The sequence below is a fragment of the Phyllostomus discolor genome, chromosome 2 (genome assembly GCF_004126475.2).
Source record: "Phyllostomus discolor isolate MPI-MPIP mPhyDis1 chromosome 2, mPhyDis1.pri.v3, whole genome shotgun sequence".
NCBI classification, from domain to species: Eukaryota; Metazoa; Chordata; class Mammalia; order Chiroptera; family Phyllostomidae; genus Phyllostomus; species Phyllostomus discolor.
The window spans coordinates 188,867,670-188,890,431 of record NC_040904.2 but is presented as its reverse complement, the minus strand read 5'-3'; the positions used below and the strand labels follow the sequence as shown (position 1 = coordinate 188,890,431).

Sequence of the window (22,762 nt, the reverse complement as noted above, 5' to 3'; positions counted from 1 at the left end):
AGGTTGATTCATGAAGGTAATGTCAACTTTATAGCCATAGTCTCTTACATAGAATAATAGTTTAGGTGATTTGGTATAGTCCTTTACTAAAGACCTTTTGATGTTTGTTTAAAGGAAACATTTCTTTCCTTAGTTATAGTGGCAGCAAGGATTGTGACTTCATTTTGTTTCTTGAATCTCATTGCTCCTGCCTAGCCTAGTTGCTTTCTACATCTGGTATACCACTGTCATCCTTAGAATTTTATTCACCATTCTAGGGATTTTATTCACTCCTCTTCTGTGCAAAACCCTTTTTTTAAAACATGTCATGTCTTTTTATTTACTACTTCTGTCTTTAGCGGGAGGGGACCATATTGTCTAGTAACTTTTTGAGAAAGAGTATATGGGAGGTATATTTTTTGATACTATGTGTGTTTGAAAATTATCCTATATTTTTATGCCTGATTGATAGCTTGGCTAGGTATAGAAATCTAGTTTAGAAACATTTTTCTTTAGAACACTAAAGGCACTGGTTCATTGTATTCTTGCTTCTTTTACTACTGAGAAATACGAAGCCATTCTTACTTCTGACATCCCCCTCAATAGAAGCTTGTAGACTCTGTTATTAGTCTCCAGTACTCTGAAAGTTTATCATTGGCTGGAATTCATCAGGTCCTTTCAGTTTGGTAGTTCTTGCTTGAAAATTTTTCTTAAATGATTTCATTGGTGATATATTTCTTATGCCATTCTGTCATTCTGATGCAAATTTTTGGTTGGTTCCTCCACTTTTCTTCTATTTTTTCTCATTTACGATTTTCTGTTTTTGCTCAGTTAGGTTTCTTCAGTTTTATCATTAAGTTCTTGTATTGAGTTTTTCATTTTTTTCTATCATGTTCTTAATTTATGTTTTTTTATTCTTGCCTATAGTTTTCTATTCTTGACATATGAATGCTACATCCTATTTGTGGATATTAGCATTTTTTGACATTTTCCTGCATAGTCTATTGCTTTGGGTTTTAAAATTTAATTGCATTTTACTTATTTTTATACATTTTGTTAGTCTTTGTCTTTCACATTAGACTTTTTTTCTTAGTTGTCTTTTACTTCTTTGACTACAAATGTGGAAGATTAAAACATGATTAAATATTTAAATAGCATATTTAAACTTGTCAATTTTGAACTTCACTATAGGCTGATCTAGTTGGGCTGTTTGTTTTAGTGCTCCTGGGATCTTAAGGTTTGTGTCTTGGGCTTATTAGATACCACCAAAGAATAGTCTTTAATGTTCATACATAGAGACTTAAGGTATGATTGATTGCCAGTATTCTGGGAGATTAATGGAGCAAGAGGACTAGGGGTCTCTACATTTAGCAGACAATCTCTCCTCTTGGTGTATGTTGCTTTCATTTTTAACTGTAGATGTTGTTTTCAGACTTTTGCCAAAATTGGGAAGAACATATATTCAGTGGAAGGTGGTGAGGGCATTTAGGGTATCTTACTGCCACACAGCTTTCACTAATACTCCCTGTTTTAGTCACACCATCCTAAACCGTACTATTTGCTCCCTTCACCCCAATTTCCAACGGTACCTACTTCATCTCTTCATTTAGTTCCTATGTTTTTTGAAGTTGCTGCCATGTGAATCACATGGGTTCATTTTAACTTGTCCCCAGTGCAGTTTGGAATATGGTGTTTTAGGAAGTGCTAAGTTAGTTTTCAATGGTTCTGCTTCTCTCCCAGCTCCCAAAATCTTTCTAGCTATTGTCTCTTTTCCTTTTCTCCCTGTTCTTGAGGACTTACGCTTCAAATATATACCTTTAGTGTAATTTTAATGGGATTTGAGGGAGTGAGAGTAGGTGTTTTTCACTTTACCATCTTCATGTTCCTGTAACATTCTTTTTCCTTTTTAACATGTATATTTATAATAACATATAATTAAAGTGCATTAATTAAGTAAATGAAAAATAACTTTCTACCCAACACAATTAAACCTTTTATTTAGGATCTGTGGAATTTTCAACATATGAAAAATTTTCTAATAGTGTGCTATATGATGTATACAAAGTATAATAATTGATCAGAAAAAAGTAAATATAGTAATCTTCTAATTCTTTTTCATTGCTACTTGTGTGACCCTGGGCATATGATTATATTTTCTGATCATAAAAATTCGAGATTATAAGACTTGTTTTACATGGTCATTATAAGAGTCATCAAATGAAAAAATTATGTGAAAAATGCTAGTATTATTTAGGAAGAGCTAAAACATTGGGTAATCATGGAAATGTTTAACATTAGAAATACCTTCCAAATATGTTTATTTTTATAAATAAACAATGGCTGGGTTTATTATTGACTCACCCTATCTAAAACAAATTTCTTATAACCTATAATATTACATAATTGAACTATATTTTTTCTTACTAAAAATTTAAACGTAAATAATATACTTACAGTCTATAATATTCTATAGAGTTCAACTCTTCTAAGCACATATGAGCTTCTATGTAATAACTATAAAAACACTAAAAAACCAGAAAGTGTTCTACAAAACATACTTTTTTCCATCTTGGGTTTTGAAGTCCAGAAGTTTTTAGGTCAAGACTAAAATGTTAGTTAACTTATCAGTTGACTTCTTCCTAGAATATGAGTTGAGATCTTAAAAGTGAAGGTTCTTAGAGATGTAGGATTTTCTGAGATTTTTGTGGTAGAAATGAAAATACTGGGAATGTTTCAGTGCACCATCTACTGGGCAAATAAATTACTGTGTTCCATACTAATAAAGTGAATGGAAAATGATGTGTGATTTCTGTCCTTTAGAAAGTCATATATAAAGATATAGGTAATGAAATATGGTAAGTATAATGGTATTATGTACAATATTTAAGATCTAAGACCTTTTATACCTGGTTTGGGAGATGGGCATAATGAGGAGAAGGGAGAATAAGGAAAGGATTATCAGTGATAACTTAGGCTGAATAATAATTAGAATATTTGAGGGTATGTTACATAATTTAAATCTTTGTGGAACAGACTTTCAAAAGAATCTGCTTCCTGAATATCGGAAGCTGTTCATCAGGCAGGTCTAAATGTTTTGGCTTTTTCGTTCCCTATTAACCCGAGGCACATTCCAGTGCTATAGTAATGTCTATTCTGTTTGAATCTTTCCCAGTTTACCAACCTCTTGTTTTTTAATGAATAGATTTGAGCCATTTCAGGGAGTTATAGTTTTGAAGAATCAATATGGCTTGGCCCTGGCAGGGTATAGTTCAGTTGGTTAGAGAGCATAGTCCCCATACACCAAGGTTGGGGATTAGGTCCCCAGTCAGGCCACCTACAAGAATCAACCAATGAATGCTCAGGAAGTGGAACAAGTCAATGTTTCTCTCTCTCTGTGTTAAAAAAAGAAAAGAATTAATATGGCTTGAATCATGTATTTTTTTTTTTTTATAAAGTACTTGAAGCAGTTTTTACATATATTATCTGTTTGCCTCCTGGGAGATAAATAAAGACCTTTTAAAAGCTGAGTTTTTATTTTTTTAAAACTTTTATTATGGAAAATGTCAAATGTAAAAAGAAGTAGAATGAAATAATGAACTTCATGTACCCATCACTCAGGTTGAACAGTCACCAATTTATGAGGCCAGTCTCCTTTTAGCTATAAGGACCTCGTAACCCCTCTCCAGTTTCTTACATGTTTTAATAAATACCTACATCAAGTGGTAAATAGAGACAAGATAGCACAGGGCAGCTAAATTTAGGGAAGCACACCAAGGAAGACAGAAGGAAATAGCAGTTGTGAGCTATCAAACAGATTCTTTCTCTGCTTTTGTCCTTCACTTTTTTTTAATAGGTTGGTATCACTCTCACATTTGTTTTGTAATATACCCACTTTCAGATTAAATTTTATACCCTTTTGTTCTCCCTAATTGTTTTTTTTCCTCAAGGATGTCTACATTCTTTATTTTTATTTGCTTTTCATTTATATGAAAATGTTGGGAGGTCTGTGGCAGGGCATGAAATTTAATTTGCCCTGGGACCAAACACTTAACTGGAAATGTCTTTTTGATCATCTGGATTGCAGAAGAGAAGTTGTTTTTATCTGTATGGCAGATTAATCAAAATAAGCTTTGTTGTGATCATGGCTCTGGTGACTCTAGTCCCTCCCTAGAAGTTATTTAAAATTGTCAATATTCAAATAGTTGATTGCCAGCTTTAACCATTCTGCTAGATTTGAACACTTTGTGGCATAGATTCTGGGAAAAATCTTTATTTGGTCTTCTAAAAATGGAAATTGACTATCAAGATTTAAATAACATAATTTTCCAGAAATTATAAAATTGGCATTCTTTTAGTGATAAAAGTACTATAAAAGATTTAAAGAGAGGGCCTTGAGCAGAGTTTGACTCTTTTTTTTTTTTCTGGACTGAAATGGAGGCTTTCTTTCAAGCGAATTCCCTGATGTTTGCTGTGTGTGATTTGGCTCCATCTCTGTAACTACTAATATACGGCATGGACTTCCAGCTGCCTGGGATCTGGATGTGCCTAAAGTCTGTATTGCAAGTCCGGATTCATAGGCATTGTGTTACAAAACTGGCTTGCTGCCTTTTCTGTTTTCTGTGTCCTGAGTAGCTGCATTGTTTGTTGCAGTAAATGCATTAGCTGTTGTCTGCGTTCAGTTTCTTGCAGGCTGACAAAGTGGGAGGGGCTTTGTTTGATACATAACTGAGTTTTCACTCTGTGAGTTCTTGAGTGCACATTGCAGCCATCTTAATTACACTTGAGTGCAACTGAGACAGTGCAGCTGTCTCAAAATGGCTGCTAGCCTAGTCTTTGTAGCTGCCTAGTCAGTAACTGCCAGTGTGGAGAACTGTCACATGTATCACAAGCAGAGGTAAGAACCAATTACTCTCTATTTTTGAAGATTTTAATTAAAAAAACATTTGAATTTTGCTTTGTTTATACAGGAAGGTGAACTAGAGCTTGCTTGCTAGGAAGTTGAAATGTTTGCTCATAGAACCTTTAAGCCTCTATTATGGAAACAGTGCATAGGATGGTGAGGTCAAAGGTTAAATTCCTGTAATTTCTCACCGTTTTATGTTCTGTCATTGCCAGAACATAAGATCACTCAGTAGTATTTTTCTGGCTTTCATTAACTTAATATTCCTTTTGTGTTAGATATTTTAGTTTGCTTGATATTTATTTACAGATATTAAAAACAACATATTAATCTGAATAGATTTTTTAAAAGTCATAATTAAACCGTGTTTTGCATGAAGAATGTGATATTTCTTGTGTGTGAGTTTTGTTTATTGAAGGTATTGTTTGGTAGCTTTCTGGGGAGAATGTTGATTCTCTGGATATAAGTCATAATTACAGAAAGAACTTTTAAAAAAACAGTTGGACTTTTTTATACTTTGGGTTCCAATTCTTTTTCATTATGCTTCCTCCTTCAGGCCATCCAGTTCTTTCACATTTTTAATACTACCATATCCTAATTACTTTTTGTTAAAATTGTCATTCAAATGCAGATTTTGAATTTAGAAATAAATTTACATCTTCTAGGTTTGGATGTCCTTTTTCTTTATAGCTAATGTATCTTAATGCAGCAAAACTGAAGTAAATACTCAGTTGTTTTTATTAACTAATTGATTAATTGTTGATGTTCACTTTAGTATTAGTTTAAACCTATGGTATATTTAAAAGTAATACAACTCAGTGGTTTTGTAAGCTTAGTTTCAAAGTTTTCAAAAAATAATGCTATTCTGAAGTAGAAACATTTATTGAGATATTATAAGTTCACAGTGATCCAGAAAGGTAGGAAAATGAAATTCATATTCACGAAATATTTCAGATAGCAGAAAAGTTATATTATTAGCACTATGTTTAAATCATAGTACATTAAAACACTTTTTCTAAATGGTACAGTGCATTTATCCAGCTTAGTCAATACAGTATTATGAATATATCCCTGACTAATGTGACATAGAACTGTAAGTTTTGAACCTTCTAAATACAGCAGCTTTAAAAAAAAAAGCAACTTTTGCACATTGTATTCTTAGGAAAGTTCCCGCTATATAAAGAGCATACATGTTATTTTTGTGTACTTATTTTACAATGTAAATTTGTAACACTTATTATAAGTTTGTTAATAAAATACAAACATAAAAGTTTGAAACCAGATAACATGTGTCAATTATGATCTTATATTAGTGTTAGGATCTAGGTTGCTGGCGCTAAGGGACTGGAATTTGGTTTTGAAAGTATTCTGGACCATATATTCATTTTCTGTTTTGATTTTTATGAAGGTAGAGTATTATACCTATATTTACACAATTTAGGCAGTTTAAAATTGCTGCCTTGCCACAAGATTGTGTTTAAACCAATTCTTAGTTTTTCTTCTTGCTATATTGTTTTTTCTAACTAGTCAGTGTTTGGTGGCCTAGAATGTTTGAGATCGCTTGCTCAATTTCATCAACATTTTAGCAAGTTTATTTCATTTCCATTAACTAATTTGTGGAGTTTTGGGGACTCTTTGATGTAATATGGTAGGTTATCATAATCTGAACATTACTTTATGTAAGTTTCCTAATAGAGAAGAAGAAAAAGAAATTCAATGTGGGTGAGAGTTTCTAGCCATCATACCTTTCAGTAAGGTTGTGCCCTGGAGTGAGTATGATGTAAGAAAGCGGATGTGCTGTGACCTTAATCTTAATCACTTTTTATTTTCACGCCTCTCACAGTATGAACAATTCATTGTATTTCAAAAATTTCAACAGTACGAGCTATGTATTTGGTTTTATGTTCTTTATTGCCAGAGAAAAACTTACTAGGTTGAAATTACTAAAACAATTTATAATTTTCAGAGTATGATCTCTGGGAAATTTTAATAATCCACTGTTTTTGTCTTCTATTGTGGGTTACAAAATTTACTTCCATCCTCTATAAGATGACTCCACTGATTATTACTTGTACATAGGGAAACACCAACACTCTGTAGTTACTCAGGATAGTAGTAATAATAAATATTATTATTTATTCTTTCTGTGCCATTTGCATTTTTGTTACTATGATCATAAAACTATACCCTACTGGGATTATTACTTTTGGGATTGGTGGCAGATTCAAATTTTCTATGCTAAATTCCAGGTTATTATGTTGACTAACTGAGGATATAATAAATGTGGGAGCTGGATATTTGAGGTTTTATGTTATTATTTTCACTTCTTGTCCTTGACATTTGTCTTGTCCTCGCCATTTGTTTACCCCTTTTTTCATAAACAATTTCATTAACATAGTCCTGTAAGGACAATGAGGTAGTGGACAGAACGTTAACAAAGAGCTTAAACCTAAATGTAAATTCTATTTTTGCTACCATTTTCTTATATTGGCTAATGCATTCCACTTTCTGACTCTTGTTTCCTCATATGGTAAAGTGGGGAGAAGTTCCTATCTTTTTGGCAGAGATATGTTGAGGATCAGTTTATATAATACTTCTGAATAGTATCATGAAATATTCCACAAATATCTGGCTTGCTAATTTTCCGGTAGTACTTGAAAGCTTTGCAGTTGGTTTGCTTCTCAGATGTCATATACTTTATCAAATGTGATGGGATCAGAGATTTCTTATATAACATGCTACGAAGCCGGAAGTGCTAATAACTAACATAAGTATGTCGACTTAGTAACATAATACACTCACTACTGGACCCCACTCTTTTAATTCTTCAAAATTTTTTACTTTTTTTTTTTTTGAAGAGAGGAAGGGGGAAGGAAAGGGAATGACTTGTTCCACTTATTATTGCATTCATAAATTACTTTTTATATATGCTCTGACTGGGGATCTAACCCACAACTTTGGCGTGGCTAGATGATGCTCTAACCAACTGAGCCACCCCGCCAGAGCCCAACTCTTTTAAATAATGTAGCCAATATGCAATGTTTGCATTACACAGAGGAGTAGGAATGTTTTACTTCTAGTCAGGCTGAGTTCACCAAATATACAGTGACAGAAATATTTCTGTAAAAGACTTGAATTCAGGGCCTAGAGTTTTCTATGTTTCATTATGCAAGAGATTTTAACATCATATTTCTTTCAGTGGCCACAAATTGGCAGCCAACAAACTTATTTTATCCTTTGGTCACTGCCTTATTTCTCTAGTTGTTAACGATTAAAGCTGCTAGGTTTTACACAAAAATCTGAGTGTTTCTTCTCTTGAAAGATGATGAGTAGGCAGTGCTTAGGAGTGTGTTTTTGCTTGAGAGAAATAATTTACAGTTAAGGAGCTACTGTCCCCTTCAGATAGAGCCTAGTCCTCACATCTATTCCTCTTCTTTAATTCACATTACTTGCTGGGCCCTGTGTGCTGTTTATTTTTAAATCCCTATCCTCCTAATTTGACAGGTTGTTGGCAGCCTTTAACATCTAAAATACAGCTTCTAACCCAGAAGAAAGTAAACATAAGTAAAATTTAGCCTACTTCACTTGGTACGAAAGGTAGCAAATATAAAGTCAGTTTACTCTTTAGATGGTATGGCACATTTGCTAACCTTTTAGCCTTGTCCTGGTTTTTATAGTAGAGTACTATGTTGCCTGAAGGACATACAGTGACATCAGCAAGAGAGATTAAAGAAGTACTAATTAGAAACACATAAGTACTTTGAGGGTCTTTTAATATAATGTTATCTTTAAAAAATATTACTGTGTTAAAGACATCACTGTTTATCAACTTGGTGTTGTCGATGGTGAGAGTAAATAAGAAAAAGTTAAATTATATTTATGATACGCAGTTTACCAAACAGATAAATGAAATAGATATTTATAAAAGATTTTTGCCTAAATTGGTTTTTGGACCTACAAGATTTTAACACTTAAAATGAGTACATTTCCAATCAAAAGTTTTCTTAACTGCACTAGATTACTTCAGAGGCTATTATAAATTTACTTTTGTTAAAATTTTGCTTCTATTTACATAGCATTCACTGTCTGAACTGTGTGAAGACTACCTTAATGATCCATGAAACATGGTAGTTTATAATCATGATCTGTTGTGAATTTGAATTCCACATTTTCTAGAGGAAAGCCAGCTTCTGAGCATTTGTGTAATGCCATGGCAGTGGTAGCTCAAGGAAACTGCTGAAAGAATGTTATTGTTTTGGAAGATGGTATTTAAATTCGAGTGAAAACTTTAGTGAAAATTGAAAAAGCAGGTAACTTTTACAGGTAACACTACCCTGCTTTCCTTCTCCTCACACTGCCAAAAGAGAAAGTGATTTGAGAGAAAACTTAAAGTCTATTCAAGTAAGAGATTTAAAAAAAAATCGTTCAGGTTAGAACTTTCACAAAGTGTTCTCTATTAGTAATTTGTAATAGTCTGTTATTAGTCATTAATGAATGAATATGCAAATGATAAAAACAGTGCTCATTGACTCAGTGAATCTTTGTTTAATGAAAGAGGGAGTTTAACACTAGAGAGAAGTCTGAGGAGTTGCTTCTGCATTTGCCTGAGGACTTCTGCCTTCCCTGGTGAAATGAAGTAAATAAGACACAACTGCCCAGCAGAGCCATCTGACCCAGTGCTTTCCTTTGCAGACACAGAAGTATCATGGCATGCAAGCGGAAAGTATTAGTATAGAAGTCAGTAAACAATTATTTTTAGTTCTGGATAAATTATTTAAGCTCTTAATGGTATTCTTTGACCATTAAATGAGAGAGGTGTTTTGACTAGATAAGGAGTCAGCAAAGAACACAAACTTTGGTGTCAGAGTCCAGGTGAATTCATGTTAATCCCCCCACTAGTTAAAAGTTTATATGAGAAATGTATATATAGTGCTGAAAGTATACTGCCTATTTACATTAAGTGCTCAATAAGTCATTATTTTTTATGGGATGAGTCTAGTTACTTATTTTCAGAAACTCAGTTTTTGTATCTTTAAGTAGGAATAAAGTCTACTTTACAGAGTGGCTGTTGGGATTTAAATGAGCAGAACAAATATAAAGCACCTAGTGCAGAGTATAGCACAGATTAAGTTATGAGTAAATATTGGTTGCTTTTTCCTCACATGGTTGTCTCTAGAGCAATTTTTTTCCTTTTTCTGTCTCTCCCCTCCCCCCAAATCATTAGGGAATTGGGAGAGATATGCTCTACTGGGTATTTTAGACAAAGATCTTTAGGGAGAGGAGGTTGTTAGGGGCCTGACTGATTTACAGTGAAATACCAGAGAGCAAGGTATTTAAATCTCAAAGTAAAGAATTTGAAGAAGAGCCTGAAGGGGACAAAACAAGAAGTCTGATTTGTGCTAAGGTAGCATGATAGAGTGTAAACAAAAGTGGACTGTGAATTGATCAATTGATTCAACAAATTTAACAAATATTTATTATGCGTCTATTATTTGTCAGGCACTATTTTCATGGTTGGAATACAAGATCTCTGCCCTCAATGAGTTTACATTGGGCCAGGGGACATGTGAAGACATTAGATATAAGAAGGTATTAAAATGCTGAGGGATTGAGAATGCTGGGAGTTAGGGTGGAATAAGCAGCCAATAGCCAGATGAACACTAGCATATTTGTGCTTGGTCTTTCCTAACAAGATAAAATAGTTATTTGAGGAAATCTATTACTGCTTATCAAAGATAACCCAAGTAACACTTAGGATTATCCATTTATTGAAGTCTGTCAGTTCCTGTTGATATGTAACTTTACCATTTGCCTAATTTAGAGTCTGTTTCATTCTTTTCTTTATTGTGTAATAAGGATAATTTAAAGACTATGCTTAAAAATATGATTTAAAAAGGTACATATTTTGGGTAACCCCTGGTTAGCGTATTAAATACTTTTTATTATTATTTTAGATGTGGCTCTAAACTAATGACTGGATTACTATTTGGAAATGAAATTTAATATATTTATACTCAGTAAAATAAGTGGAAAAATAGAAGTGGAGTTATAGAATTATTTACTAGTAGGCCATAAAGTAATCTTTAAAAAATTTTAAAGGACTTTATAGGTAATGACTCAACTCTTGACCGGTCACATCTGGCCAATTAAAAACAATACACGTGGTGGTGAGAGGGGCCCCCGTGGATGGAAGTAGAGGAGGGTATAGGGGATGTAAATGGTGATGGACTGAGACTTGACTTGGGGTGGTAGACACACAATGCAGCGTATACTTTGCATGTTACAGAATTGTGACCCTGAAACCTGTATTTTATTAACCAGTGTCATCCCAATAAATTCTATAAAAAGGAAAAAAATATACAAAATTCAACATGCCTGAGTTTGATGTTGAGCACATGCTTTAGTAATATTAACTAGTGGTAAATATGAATTATTTAACCTTTATAATAGTGATACCTGAAGATGCAATGTCCTTTTATTTGGTGAAACATAAAGTACTTTGGCTCTAAAGGCAAATCTATTTAATGATCGTTAACTGATTGGCTAGAATTTGAAAGTTAGCTACAGAGTAAAGTGAGGATAGCTTTTAGCTAATGTAAATTATAGTTTATATTTTTAATGATTGTTTAAAATAGCAGTCATTGGATTTATATAATCATATTGGTTCATTTCCCAAATAAACTAAGGGTATTGAATATTTCTGGGGGGGGTTAACATTTTTGGTGTGCTGGGGGTAGAATTTCAAGTTACATAAGAATTATATATTGATGTTCTTTTATTACCTGGATTTGAATCATATTAGTAAAAAGATAACTAGATACATTCTAGAGCCATTCAGTGCCTGTGGGGAACGTATGGGGGAGGGTTTACTCAGCAGTATTCTCCTTTAGTTTGGTCATGAAATGAGGTCTGCTTTATGTAAATCAGTCTTACTGGCGCCAGCTAGCTGTAACTGCAGTCTGCCTGTGCTAGGGCAGCCAGTAATATGTGTCATGGACTTTCTGTTTGGAGTGTATAAGAATTCAGCCTTTTGGACTGAAAGAACGGAGTGGATACATTAGAATAGGAATACTGAGACCTCCACAGTTGACACGTGAATATGTGGAACAGTGAGAGGCTATACTAAGCCTTTTAAGCTTTAGTTCTGCTTTTATAGATTTATGCCTATTGATACTATTGGGTAATATGTGGGAGGCACTTCACTGCACACAGTTGCTGCAGACCTAATAGTTGGCAGAATAGAAAGCAGTACAAAAGAATTCTGATTCTAGACATCTTCACTTGCAACAGTCCTTTGGAAAAATGTACTTTGTGTGTTCTGTGAGCTTCATTGACATATTGTCTGACTTTTTTTGGCATTTGTGGTTAATGGGATGTTTGCTGCACAAACTACACAACAGATGTGAACCACTGTTTGAAAGGAATTTTAATATGTAGCCAATCTACTGTATTACTGTTTTTCTTATGAATGTGAACCAGACAAGGAATTTAGGTTCCAGAAGACTGATCTAGAAGTCTGCATTATTTTAATGTACACAAATGAACTAAGTAGCAGTGGTTTACAGAAGAGGAAATTCTTTTCACAGTATCAAGCTGCCCACAGGTAAGAGATTCAGGTCCTTTTTCTGTAATCTTTTCCCCTCTCTCCCTCTCTCAGGCCTTATATAGCTCTCACAACTGAGTTTTTCTGTTCTAGTTTTAGTAATACTAGGATTAGTAGATTGTTTAATGTTAATTTTTAGGAGATTTTCAATGACATTTGAATTTGGTCTTTAAAAAATTATTTTCATCTTCTAATTTTCTTCAGATTTGAAGTGAACTAACAGTGAACTTCATATGAATATTATTCATGCATACAGCATTTTACATTACATAGAAATCAGTTTTAGATCTCTTTTCATTACAGTCCTGTTACTGTGTTCTCAGTTGTAGTGACACCAACTGGTACATACAGAGAGGTGACATTTTGTGACCTTAAACTATAAAGTTTTAATGTAAACGTACCACTTTGAATTCATCAAAATCAGAGTGCTTATGTCTTCACAAGGGGCTCATTGACATTCATTAGATGGTCCAGTTTTCCAATACCACCCTTATTTCCATGTCCACATATTTGAATTTATCACCATTTTAACAGTGAATTTAAGAGTTTAAAACTGAAGTGAATATGTAAGTTAAAAATTCAGTTGAATCTAACATTTCCTTAAATTTTGTAAAGGTTGCACAGGCATTTGTTACATGCTTTTGTGTGTATGTGTGAAAAATAGTATACAAAAAATCTCATTGAAATAAAAATGAAGAACTATATAAAGAATGTATAATCATTACTATAAAGGTATGATGATTTATGTTTGTAAAGAAATGCAAGTATGTTGTGTATCAATACCAGAATGGCCAATGATACAATATGTTACTGATTGATACAATAATCTTGGAGCAGTGAGTGTGGGAAGGTGAGTAGGATGAAGTAAAGAGTGACAATGAGGCTAGCTTAGAGGTGGAGGAGGAAAGGAATTATATTAGTTCTCCGCTCTTTGTCCCCCTGTCTATCGAAGTTAAGCAGCAGGCTCTTTCTGCAACCTAAAAGTCTTAGTTTTAGGTGGGACTTCCAGTTCTCTTGACTCTGAAAGGCAATTGGTCATTTATTATTACATGGTTGGGTAATTAAAAACTAGAGGCAAACTGTGAAGAAGTCACACTTGTGCTTTAGGGGCACAAACTATATTCTGTTGCCTTTTGACAGTGTTGCTTAGACTTTTAAAAACTAATATTTTAATATATGTTCCCTTAAACTATAAAAGTTTATGTGTTTGTGTGTTTTTCTTCTCAGTAAAATAATTTCATTAGGATTGGAGAAATGGTGATAGAAAGATAACAATTTTGATTAATGTGCTTGAGGTTAGATGGGGAGAAGGTCATACTTGGTGTGGAGAACACAAATATAAAAACAGTTGGGAAATGTTTTCAGACTTCTCTTGAGTCATTGTTTGGGAGAATGTTGGGTTGGGAAGATAGTTGAGATGCAGTGTTTGGTTTTTATATATAGGTAAAGAGGCAAGGAGTTGTTAGACCAAAACAGGAATTTATTGATTGCTATTGGAATTGGGAGTCATAGAAAAGAAAGGTAAGGGAAGATAAGACAATGGAGTGTTATGTATATAGACAAATACACCTAAAAGAAAGCATGTAAGATAATGATAAAAGTTGTGAGCATAAAGATGTATAATCTTTGAGACTTTTGAAGTTGAGTATGAATGATCCAAAAATATGGGGAATAAAATCTGAGTTTTTAGTTTTTGTGTTCCTCTTGGGCAACAAAATTTATTTAGTAAGCATTGTAGAATCACAAAGTCTTGTGAAATGGACCTTACATGGTCAAGTAGTTCTAACATGACACTTCACAGTAGAATCTACATTTTTAGTATTCCTGACAGGTAATTATCTAGTTTTGCTTCAGCATTCCTAATGACAGAAGGGAGCATCTCCAATTTCATAAGACAGTTCTTTTTGTTGGACATCTGAACAAATTAACATGTGTTGTTTTTTGAGACAACGTTGGCTTTTCATTGTTTTTTGTTACTGTCCCTCGCCCACCTACGTCTGTTTCTTTCTCTCTGTATCTGTGTATCTTGTATCTGTGTATGGCACAGATACAGAGAGAAAGAAACAGATCTGAACTACTTCAAGAAAACCATAAAAATTTCCTTGTGTTTTCTAGGCTATAACTATCCTCCATTTTCCTAACTCTTCCTCATGTAACTCATTGTCTACTTCATTCTTTAGCCTGGTCATCCTTTTGTTTGAGCTACTTTAGCCCTGGCTGATGTGGTTCAGTTGGAGCGTCATCCCTTAGACCTAAAAGTCACAGGTTCAGTTCCCTGTCCAGGCATATACCCAGGTTGTGGGTTCGATCCCTGGTCAGGTGGCTAGGAGAAGGCAACAGATAGATGTTTCTCTCTAAAAACAATGAAAAAAATGTCCTCAAGTAAGGATAAAATAAATAAGTAAAAGTCCCTGTTTACCTATGATGCTCAGAACTAAATGTAATACTAGAACACAGCCCCCTTCGTTTTGACTGTATACTTTTGTTCTGTAGTTTAAGTTTGCACTGACATTTGTGGCAGCTGCCTAGCACTGGTGAATTTTATTGTTTTAAAATTCCACAGTCTTTTTTCACATACTTACATACTTGAATATTTGAACCAAGTATATTAACGTATTTATGGTTATATCTCCTTCATAATTTCTAATATTGTTTATTTTACTTTCTTTAGATTCACCTTGCTATATTTACCCCCTTTTACTAATCTTTTTGAAACTGGCTTTTGGTTTCAACGATTGCTTGCTGTTTTGAGTTTTCCCTCATAATTTTCTGTTTTTATTATAATTCCTTGTTTTGGGTTTATAGCTTTGCTCCTTTACATGTTTATGACTTTGTGCATATGTATTTAAGGCTATCAGTGTTCCTTTGAGTATCATTTTAGTTTAACCCCCGAGGTTGTATTTCATTAATACTTTGTTATTTCACCATTTAGTTTGTCTTCATACCAAAAGATTTGAAAATAATTTATAATGAGATACTTATTCTCTCATTTTATTGTCTTTTGTTGTTATTCTATTATAGTTTCCTAATTTTTCCCCCTTTGCCCTCCTCCACCTAGCCCACCTACCTCTCCCACAGTCAATCCCCACACAGTTTCATTTTGTTGTTTATCTAAACTTACTATGTTATGAATGGAAAATGTGGCCTTGTGTGATTTTTTTTTGTCTTTGAATGTATTCCTTGTAAACACATGCATGATTGGTATTAATGTATATTGGATGTACTCATAAAAAATGCATAATCTTTGTTAGACATACAATTCTATTTATTTTTCTAGCATGCTATTTGAGGAATGCATTCTTTATATTACCTCTGTTTTCTTCATCTGTAGGTTTTAGAAGGAGGTATGTTTAACTCTAATTGTGGATTTGCTAGTTTTCTTCCTAAAAATTTTAAACCTGTTTTTGCTTTATGTAATTAGAAGTGACATTATTTAAGTACATCAAAGATACATGTTTCTATGGTTTGTACCATTTATCAATAGGAAATTTTTTTTTTATTTTTGCCCCATGTTCTACAGCCCTTAAATCTCTTAATTTCCACTTTTGTCATTATCTGGGATTTTAATTTCAGAATATTTATTTTAAAGATGATGGATCCTTAATTATTTTATCCTGCCCATGAGTTTTACTTGATTTTTGGACCATTGATGTTTCCCTTATGTGAATTCCTTTTTAGGGTCTTTGCTGTCTTTTATCTATAGTATCTATAAAATTATATTAGCAACAACCTGTTTCCTTAGTCTTTGCTCAGAACAATATCTTTATTTCTCTATTCTTATTTTTTTAAATATTTTGTTTATTTATTTTTAGAGAGAGGCAAAGGGAGGGAGAGAAACATCAATGTGTGGTTGCCTTTCATATGCCCCCTACTGGGGACCTGGCCTGCAACCCAGGCATGTGCCCTGAATGGGAATCGAACTGGTGAACCTTTGGTTTGCAGACCAGGCTCAATGCACTGAGCTACTCTCTATTCTTATTGATTGCTGGTTTTTCTGACAGTAGAATTCCAGGCAAAAAATAACTTTTCCTCTAAACTTTGGGGATACTTTATTTTAGCATTCAGTATTGCTGAAGACAAGTCTGATGTCAGTTTAATTCTTATTTCTTTGTAGCTAAATGATTTTTTTTACTTGGAGTTACCGGCACATCCTCATTTTTTCTGAAGTCTTAACACATTATGTGTGGGTGTTAAAAATAGTTTTGCTTGTTTTAATTTAGCCTGTTTTGGTAATCAAGCACTCTCTATGAAAAGTGTATGTGTGTGTGTACACGCACACACACACACATTTAGTATATATGTATACACACACACACTTATTGTTAGCTCTGTGAAATTTTTTATTATTTTCTTTTCTCCTTTATTTTCTCAGTTCTTTTTTCTAAAGCTTTTCTAAAGTGAAAGTTGTTGCTTCTGTCTACATACTCATGTCTTTTAGCTTTTCTGTTTTTTTTTTCTTCGTATACTATTTTGAGAGAACACCTGTTCTTGATTAACTTTGGGTCACTTCATTTGTGTCCCAGCAGCTCATATTTTGAATATCTAAGACTTCAGGTTGATTTCTTTTTATATCTACTTGTTCTTTTGGGTGAAATAAGATCCATACCCTTTGAGAATATTTAATATACTATTTTAAAATGTCTTTTATCCATTCTGCTACCAATTAGCTATTTTTTAAATTTGTGAGATTTAGCACCTAATCTTACTATTTAAAAAAAAATTATTCTTGATTGTACTTATTTTTGCATTTGAGACTCCCTGTTTTGCATTTGATGGATGCTAACTCAAGGTAATTGTGAGGGGTGGGCAAATAGTACTTGCTGCTCATGGGATGTAGCGGGAATTTGTCTTTTGGATAGTAACCTCCCTTTCCTGTCTCTTCTGGAGCTTAGTGTCTGTGTGGATCACTACCCTATCCACATTCATAAATGGCACTGCTTAACATTAGCATGGAAGAGATTGGGGAAAGTTAAATGAGTTTAACTGTTATGTGAAAATTACTACATGAATGTGTTTTCATTGTGAAAATTGAAACTGGCATATTAAGTCTGAGTGAAAGTCTGTATTTGTTCTCTTTTATTCACCCCAATGAACTGGTATAACTAGTTTGGAATTTATCCTTCCAGACTTTCAAATATCACTTAAATACATTTATAAATGTTTAGAAATAGAAATTATGTTATGTCTTAAAACATAGCATAAAACAGGAAACATTTATTGACTGCTTATAAGTGTATTTAAGCACTTAATGTTTATTTTTCTCATTTAATCCCCATAACATATCCCCATAACATTCTTAAGAGAGCAATATTATTCTAGTCTCAGTTTCATAGATGAGGACCCTAAGACAAGGAGAAAATAAATAACATGGACAAATAACTTAACTAGGAAATGGTAGTACCAGTATTCATGAAAGTATGTCTAGTTCCAGTGTTTGCACATTTAGTACTATGAATTCTATAGCTGCTTTTTGTACAGTTACATTCATGCCCATAAAAAAGATATACCACATCCTTCTTTGTAGTATCCTTTACTCTTTAGTGTGGGTGCTCTCATGTTTTAAAAAGACTATTAGTGAAAATGTTGAATTTGTTTTGTTTTGTTTTGTTTTTTGGCTGTTACAATGCTGCAGTAGTCAATCCTGATACATTACCTATTTAAGTGTTAGCATATCTAAAGATAAATATATCAAAGTGTCTTTGGTGGGTCAAAGTGATGCACAGTTTCTGTCTTATTTACCCTTAAAAATGGTTATGACAATGAAGTCTCCTTCCAAAAGTGTATGAGACTGCTCATTCATGTATATTGTTGCTAACTATAAATAGTTGCCAATCTGATGTATAAAAATACTTTTTTTGGTTCTGCCTTTCCCTGATTATTAGTGAGGTAGAATTATATTTATTGTTTTATGAATTGCTTGTTTATGATACTCATTTTTCTTTTGAATTCTTTGTCTTTTTTATTCACTAATTCATGTTCTTTTTCTTTTGTATACTAATCCCACATCACTAGGCTTTTTATTTTTCAACTATGTCTCAAAATTTGTAGGTATTTGTACTACTTTCTGTGCCTTTGAAATGGCTTCTTAAAATTTTTATTTTTTATTTATTTTTTTTGGAGGGGGAGGGAGGGAGAAAGAAAGGGAGAAGAACATAGATGTGAAAGAGAAACATTGATTGATTGCCTTCCCTATGCACCCTCAGAGACCATACCTTGACTGGGACCAAACCTGCAACCCAGGCATGTGACCTTTGGGTTTGCAGGACAATGCCCAACCAACTGAGCCACATGGGCCAGGGCTGAAATTGATATTTTTTCTATATCGAGTCTATGTCTAATTTAGCTCTAATATTTCACATATTTTCATATCTCTGGATTTTTGCATATATGTAATGTTTCCAGATACCTTTGCTTGCTGTTCTTAATTAAATGTTTCCTTCATTATATCTTCTGACTGTCTGAGTTCTTACTGCTTTGGTTAGGATATCTAGAAAGATATTAAATATAGTATCACACTTTTTGTTTTTGCCCTTAATGGAAATGCTTATGGTGTTTACCACTCAATATGCAGTTGAAGTAGCCATTATCAGTTTAAGGAGTAATCTTTATGTTTTAATTTTTGTTTTTATTAAAATGAGTATTGAACCATATTTAATGCCTCTTCAATTTCTGTTGCAAAGTGAGAAATTTTTGCAACTATTTGGGGTGTTAATTTCTGAATATGCTTAACTTTTTAGTAGGGGTGTTAAATATTGGAAAACTATAGTTTGGGGTAGAAACTTTTTCTTTTACTAGTTAACTAGGCATATGGGAATAAAGGGATTTGAAGAAAGTGTACAGTGTTTTTTGTGTCCTGGCCTAAAACAAGACCCAACAGAGAAAGTCTGTGTCATTTCCCACAGACTGCTTTCCTAGACTCTCCAGGGACTATTCTTTATACAAGGTATTTATTTAGTCAATTGTTATGCTGGTTATAGTCATGGGGCTAATTGTAACATCATCTATTTTCCAGAAGAAACAGCTTCAGAGACTTAATTTCAATATAAAACAATGATAAATTTAGAGAATTATAATAAATATTTGTAAATACAAAATAAGTTTCCTCATCTGAATTTTTGAACCCATGCAAAGAGCTTGGTGACTTTTTGTGTTTATCATTTTATTTCTTTGATATTTTACCCTGAACGCTCACACCCATTTCTTCTTTTTTAAATTCTGGAGGCGCTAGGCTCAGTTAAATATTTTCACGTGGCAGAAAGCCAGATTTCCAATAGCCCTGAACTCAGCATGTTGCTGTTGCTTAGCAACTACTTGTGAAGTCTTGTGAATATAACTGAATTATAAATAGAGTTATGAGCAGAAGTACAATTGAAGTTGAAATGGGAAAGAAAGGCATGCTCTCTTTCCCCTCTTCCTTTTGAATTTGAGTGCTTCTTCATGCACAGTCAGTTTTCATAACTGGTTCACAAAAATTGGGAGTAAGTACTAAAACCTATAAGGAAGGTGTTAAGTGTTCTGTAGAGGTCTTGTTTGTAATCACATTTGAAAGCATGTTTTTTTTTAAATTATTGGGATTAAATAGTCTATATTGGAGAGATGGCAATTAAGAGAAAAATAGAGAAATTCTAATTTTCATGGCCGTTCATGTAGAAAGATGTTCATACCTTGTATTACTGTTTCTATTTTTCTTCCACATGTATGTTAAAGTCTACATGCAGTAACACTTTGTCTATATTTTTTGTACTTTTGATCACATTGTATTTTAGAGTGTCTTAAAAATTATCCTGACCTACATGGCATTTGATAAATATTGAATATATGAACACACCAACCTGTCTTACCATTCTTCAGTAGAGCACTGTATTTTGAAGTGGAATTTATTAAAATTTTATGTGAGAATCAAAAAAGGATCCTTTCAGGTCTCCTAATAAAATTTCCATTTATTTCAGGTGGAAACTAGACCTTAGGATGTTAAATTATTTGCCTAAACCAAACCCTCCAAGCTGTGTTTTTTCTGTGGTAGTCTCTCTTACTGAAGCATATGTAGCAGTTCTTTTTTGGGGGGAGGGTGGGTACTCATATTTCATCAGTTTACATAACATTTAATTGTATTCTATAACTTATAATAAAAATGTACAACATTTAGTATCAAGTACAACAAATATGTATAGGTTTAGATGAGAGCAGAGGAACCTGACATCTCAGTGTATTTGTGGTTATCAGTCAGTATGTTTATAGAAAGAGTAGAGAACATTGGCTCATCTGGTTTGATGGTTAGGACAGCAGTTAAGAGAGTTTCCAAAGTGTGTTTTTTGGTCAGCTCTCTGCAGATTTTTTTAGGTTCTAAAAGATGAAACAAAGTGATAATTCTTGGTTTTGGATAATGAAACTCTGTATTTTCTTAAAGTACAAAATAAAATTTTGTTAATAGCTTCTGACAACCCAGCCTGTGAAACTAAAATCTTTTTAGGAACATTTGCCAGGAACATGTAGATTGTATTCTTGTGCAGTGTTTGTCAGAAGAATTTTACAATGTAAATGTAATTTTTTTCTTTTGCTCTCTGGGGAAGTAGAGATCCATAAGTTCCAACTGAAGAAAGATATAGATTGATAAATAGGATTAGGTCAGAGTTGTGGCAAATATAATGTTAACTAGACCTGTAAAGAGGGATAATGTACCAATATTGCTTTGCTACAGAAGACAAAAATAATAGGAAAATAATAGGTATAAAGAGGAATCTGAGCTTCCTCCAGGTTATGAAAGAAGACCAGGGTTCTTCCGTTAGTTATTATTTGTTATTAAAATTAGACTTCTGTACACATAGGCTAGGGCCATGGAACATCTGGTTCTCAGCTGACATACTGAACTCCTGTGGGTTCTTTTGAGGAGGGCTAAAAGAAAGGGGAGAGAATAGAGAGATGGAGGGTGAGGTTTCCGGAACTATTGAAACTTCTGCAGGGCATTTTATATGCTATAGTAATTGTTAATACTAATGCACCATTGATTATTCAGTCTACCTGAAATTTAGATTGATAAGATGTGTGACTACTTTAAATAATGTTTTGCAGACTGTACTATTCTGTTCTTTTGAAATAAAACTGGACAGTGTAAGTAAAAATTAAAATTATAACAGCTTTAAATAATACCAAAGAAAACATGAAATGCTGAGGTTTATATTTAGAGTGATATTTGACTTGTATATCTAGAGGTGTAAAATAGTCCCCCCCCCAAAAAAAAAAAGTTTTTTCCTCTTGCAGTGTCTTGTTTTAAAATTTGACCTTTTTGTTATATTCTTCCCCACTAATTATAACTTGGGTTAATTCATATTACTTTCCTATGTGGTAAGATCATAGTTTATTTGTCCAAATAAGTAAGCAGGATCTATGTATACAAGATTTAAGTTACCTTAAAGATGGAATACAATTGTAGTTAAATTCTGCATATCCAAGTCACATGAATGTAACATTAGGAAAGTAATTAAGACAATAAGCTAAGTTACCTTTCATCCAGAATAACAGTATGTTAAAAAAGCTTGTTTAAATGTAATTTTAAAACCTAGCTATCCTTAAGTGTTGATTAAAAGGATTAGTAGTCAGTGGATTGCTCATTTGCCTTTTTTACATCCTTCACTGAAGCTCTTTTTGTTACTTAGAACTGGTTGCATTCTTACATGTTTTAAAGGCATTGCTTCTGGCTTTATTCATGATTACAATAAGTCCTTTATGTATAATTTTAATGATTAAGTGTTTAAACTTTTCTAGTATTGAATAGTATTCACTATTATATGAATTCATATAATAGTGAATTTTGGATAATAGTGACCAAAGAAAACATTTTAAAATTAATTTACCATTTCATTAAAACACATGGATGGGAGTCAGTGTAAGAAATGCATAGATCATATGCTTTAATAAGTAACTTCATTTTAACATGACTATTTAACCAGCCTTTTATCTCAGCAGCTGTAATTTAAATTATTGAAATTAAAAAGTTTTTTCTTTCCTTCCCTCCCACCCTCCTGTTTTAGTCATTTCTTACTGGCCCATAATCTTCATAGTTATTACATCAGGCTGCACATTGTTTGCCTCAATTTTGTTTTCCTCACTGACAGAAATTATTTAATTTGAGAAAATTATTGAGTATCTATTGCATAGAAGACACTGCTGTATGTTGGAACAAATGTGTGTTAAAAATGAATAAGGCATAATCCTCACCTTATTTGAAGATCTGTGGTCATAAGTTATTTAACCTTTGTATTTTTAATACACAACGAGCAGTC

General features: G+C 33.1%; 1 protein-coding gene across 3 annotated transcripts in view; it reads left to right on the top strand.

The window, feature by feature from the left end:
* The window catches only part of LOC114513247 (activating transcription factor 7 interacting protein), a 121,692-nt gene that overhangs the window by 11,316 nt on the left and 87,614 nt on the right, over positions 1-22,762 (top strand). Inside the window, exon 1 of one of the 3 annotated variants that reach the window (XM_036019320.1) lies at positions 3,397-4,873. The exons of 1 other annotated variant lie outside the window; for it this stretch is intronic. In XM_036019320.1, the coding sequence (XP_035875213.1) occupies positions 4,857-4,873 (17 nt within the window). In that variant the 5' untranslated portion in view covers positions 3,397-4,856. Of the gene's footprint in view, positions 1-3,396; positions 4,874-11,649; positions 12,483-22,762 lie in introns of those variants that run through there. One more of the 3 variants, XM_036019319.1, reaches the window with a different exon arrangement.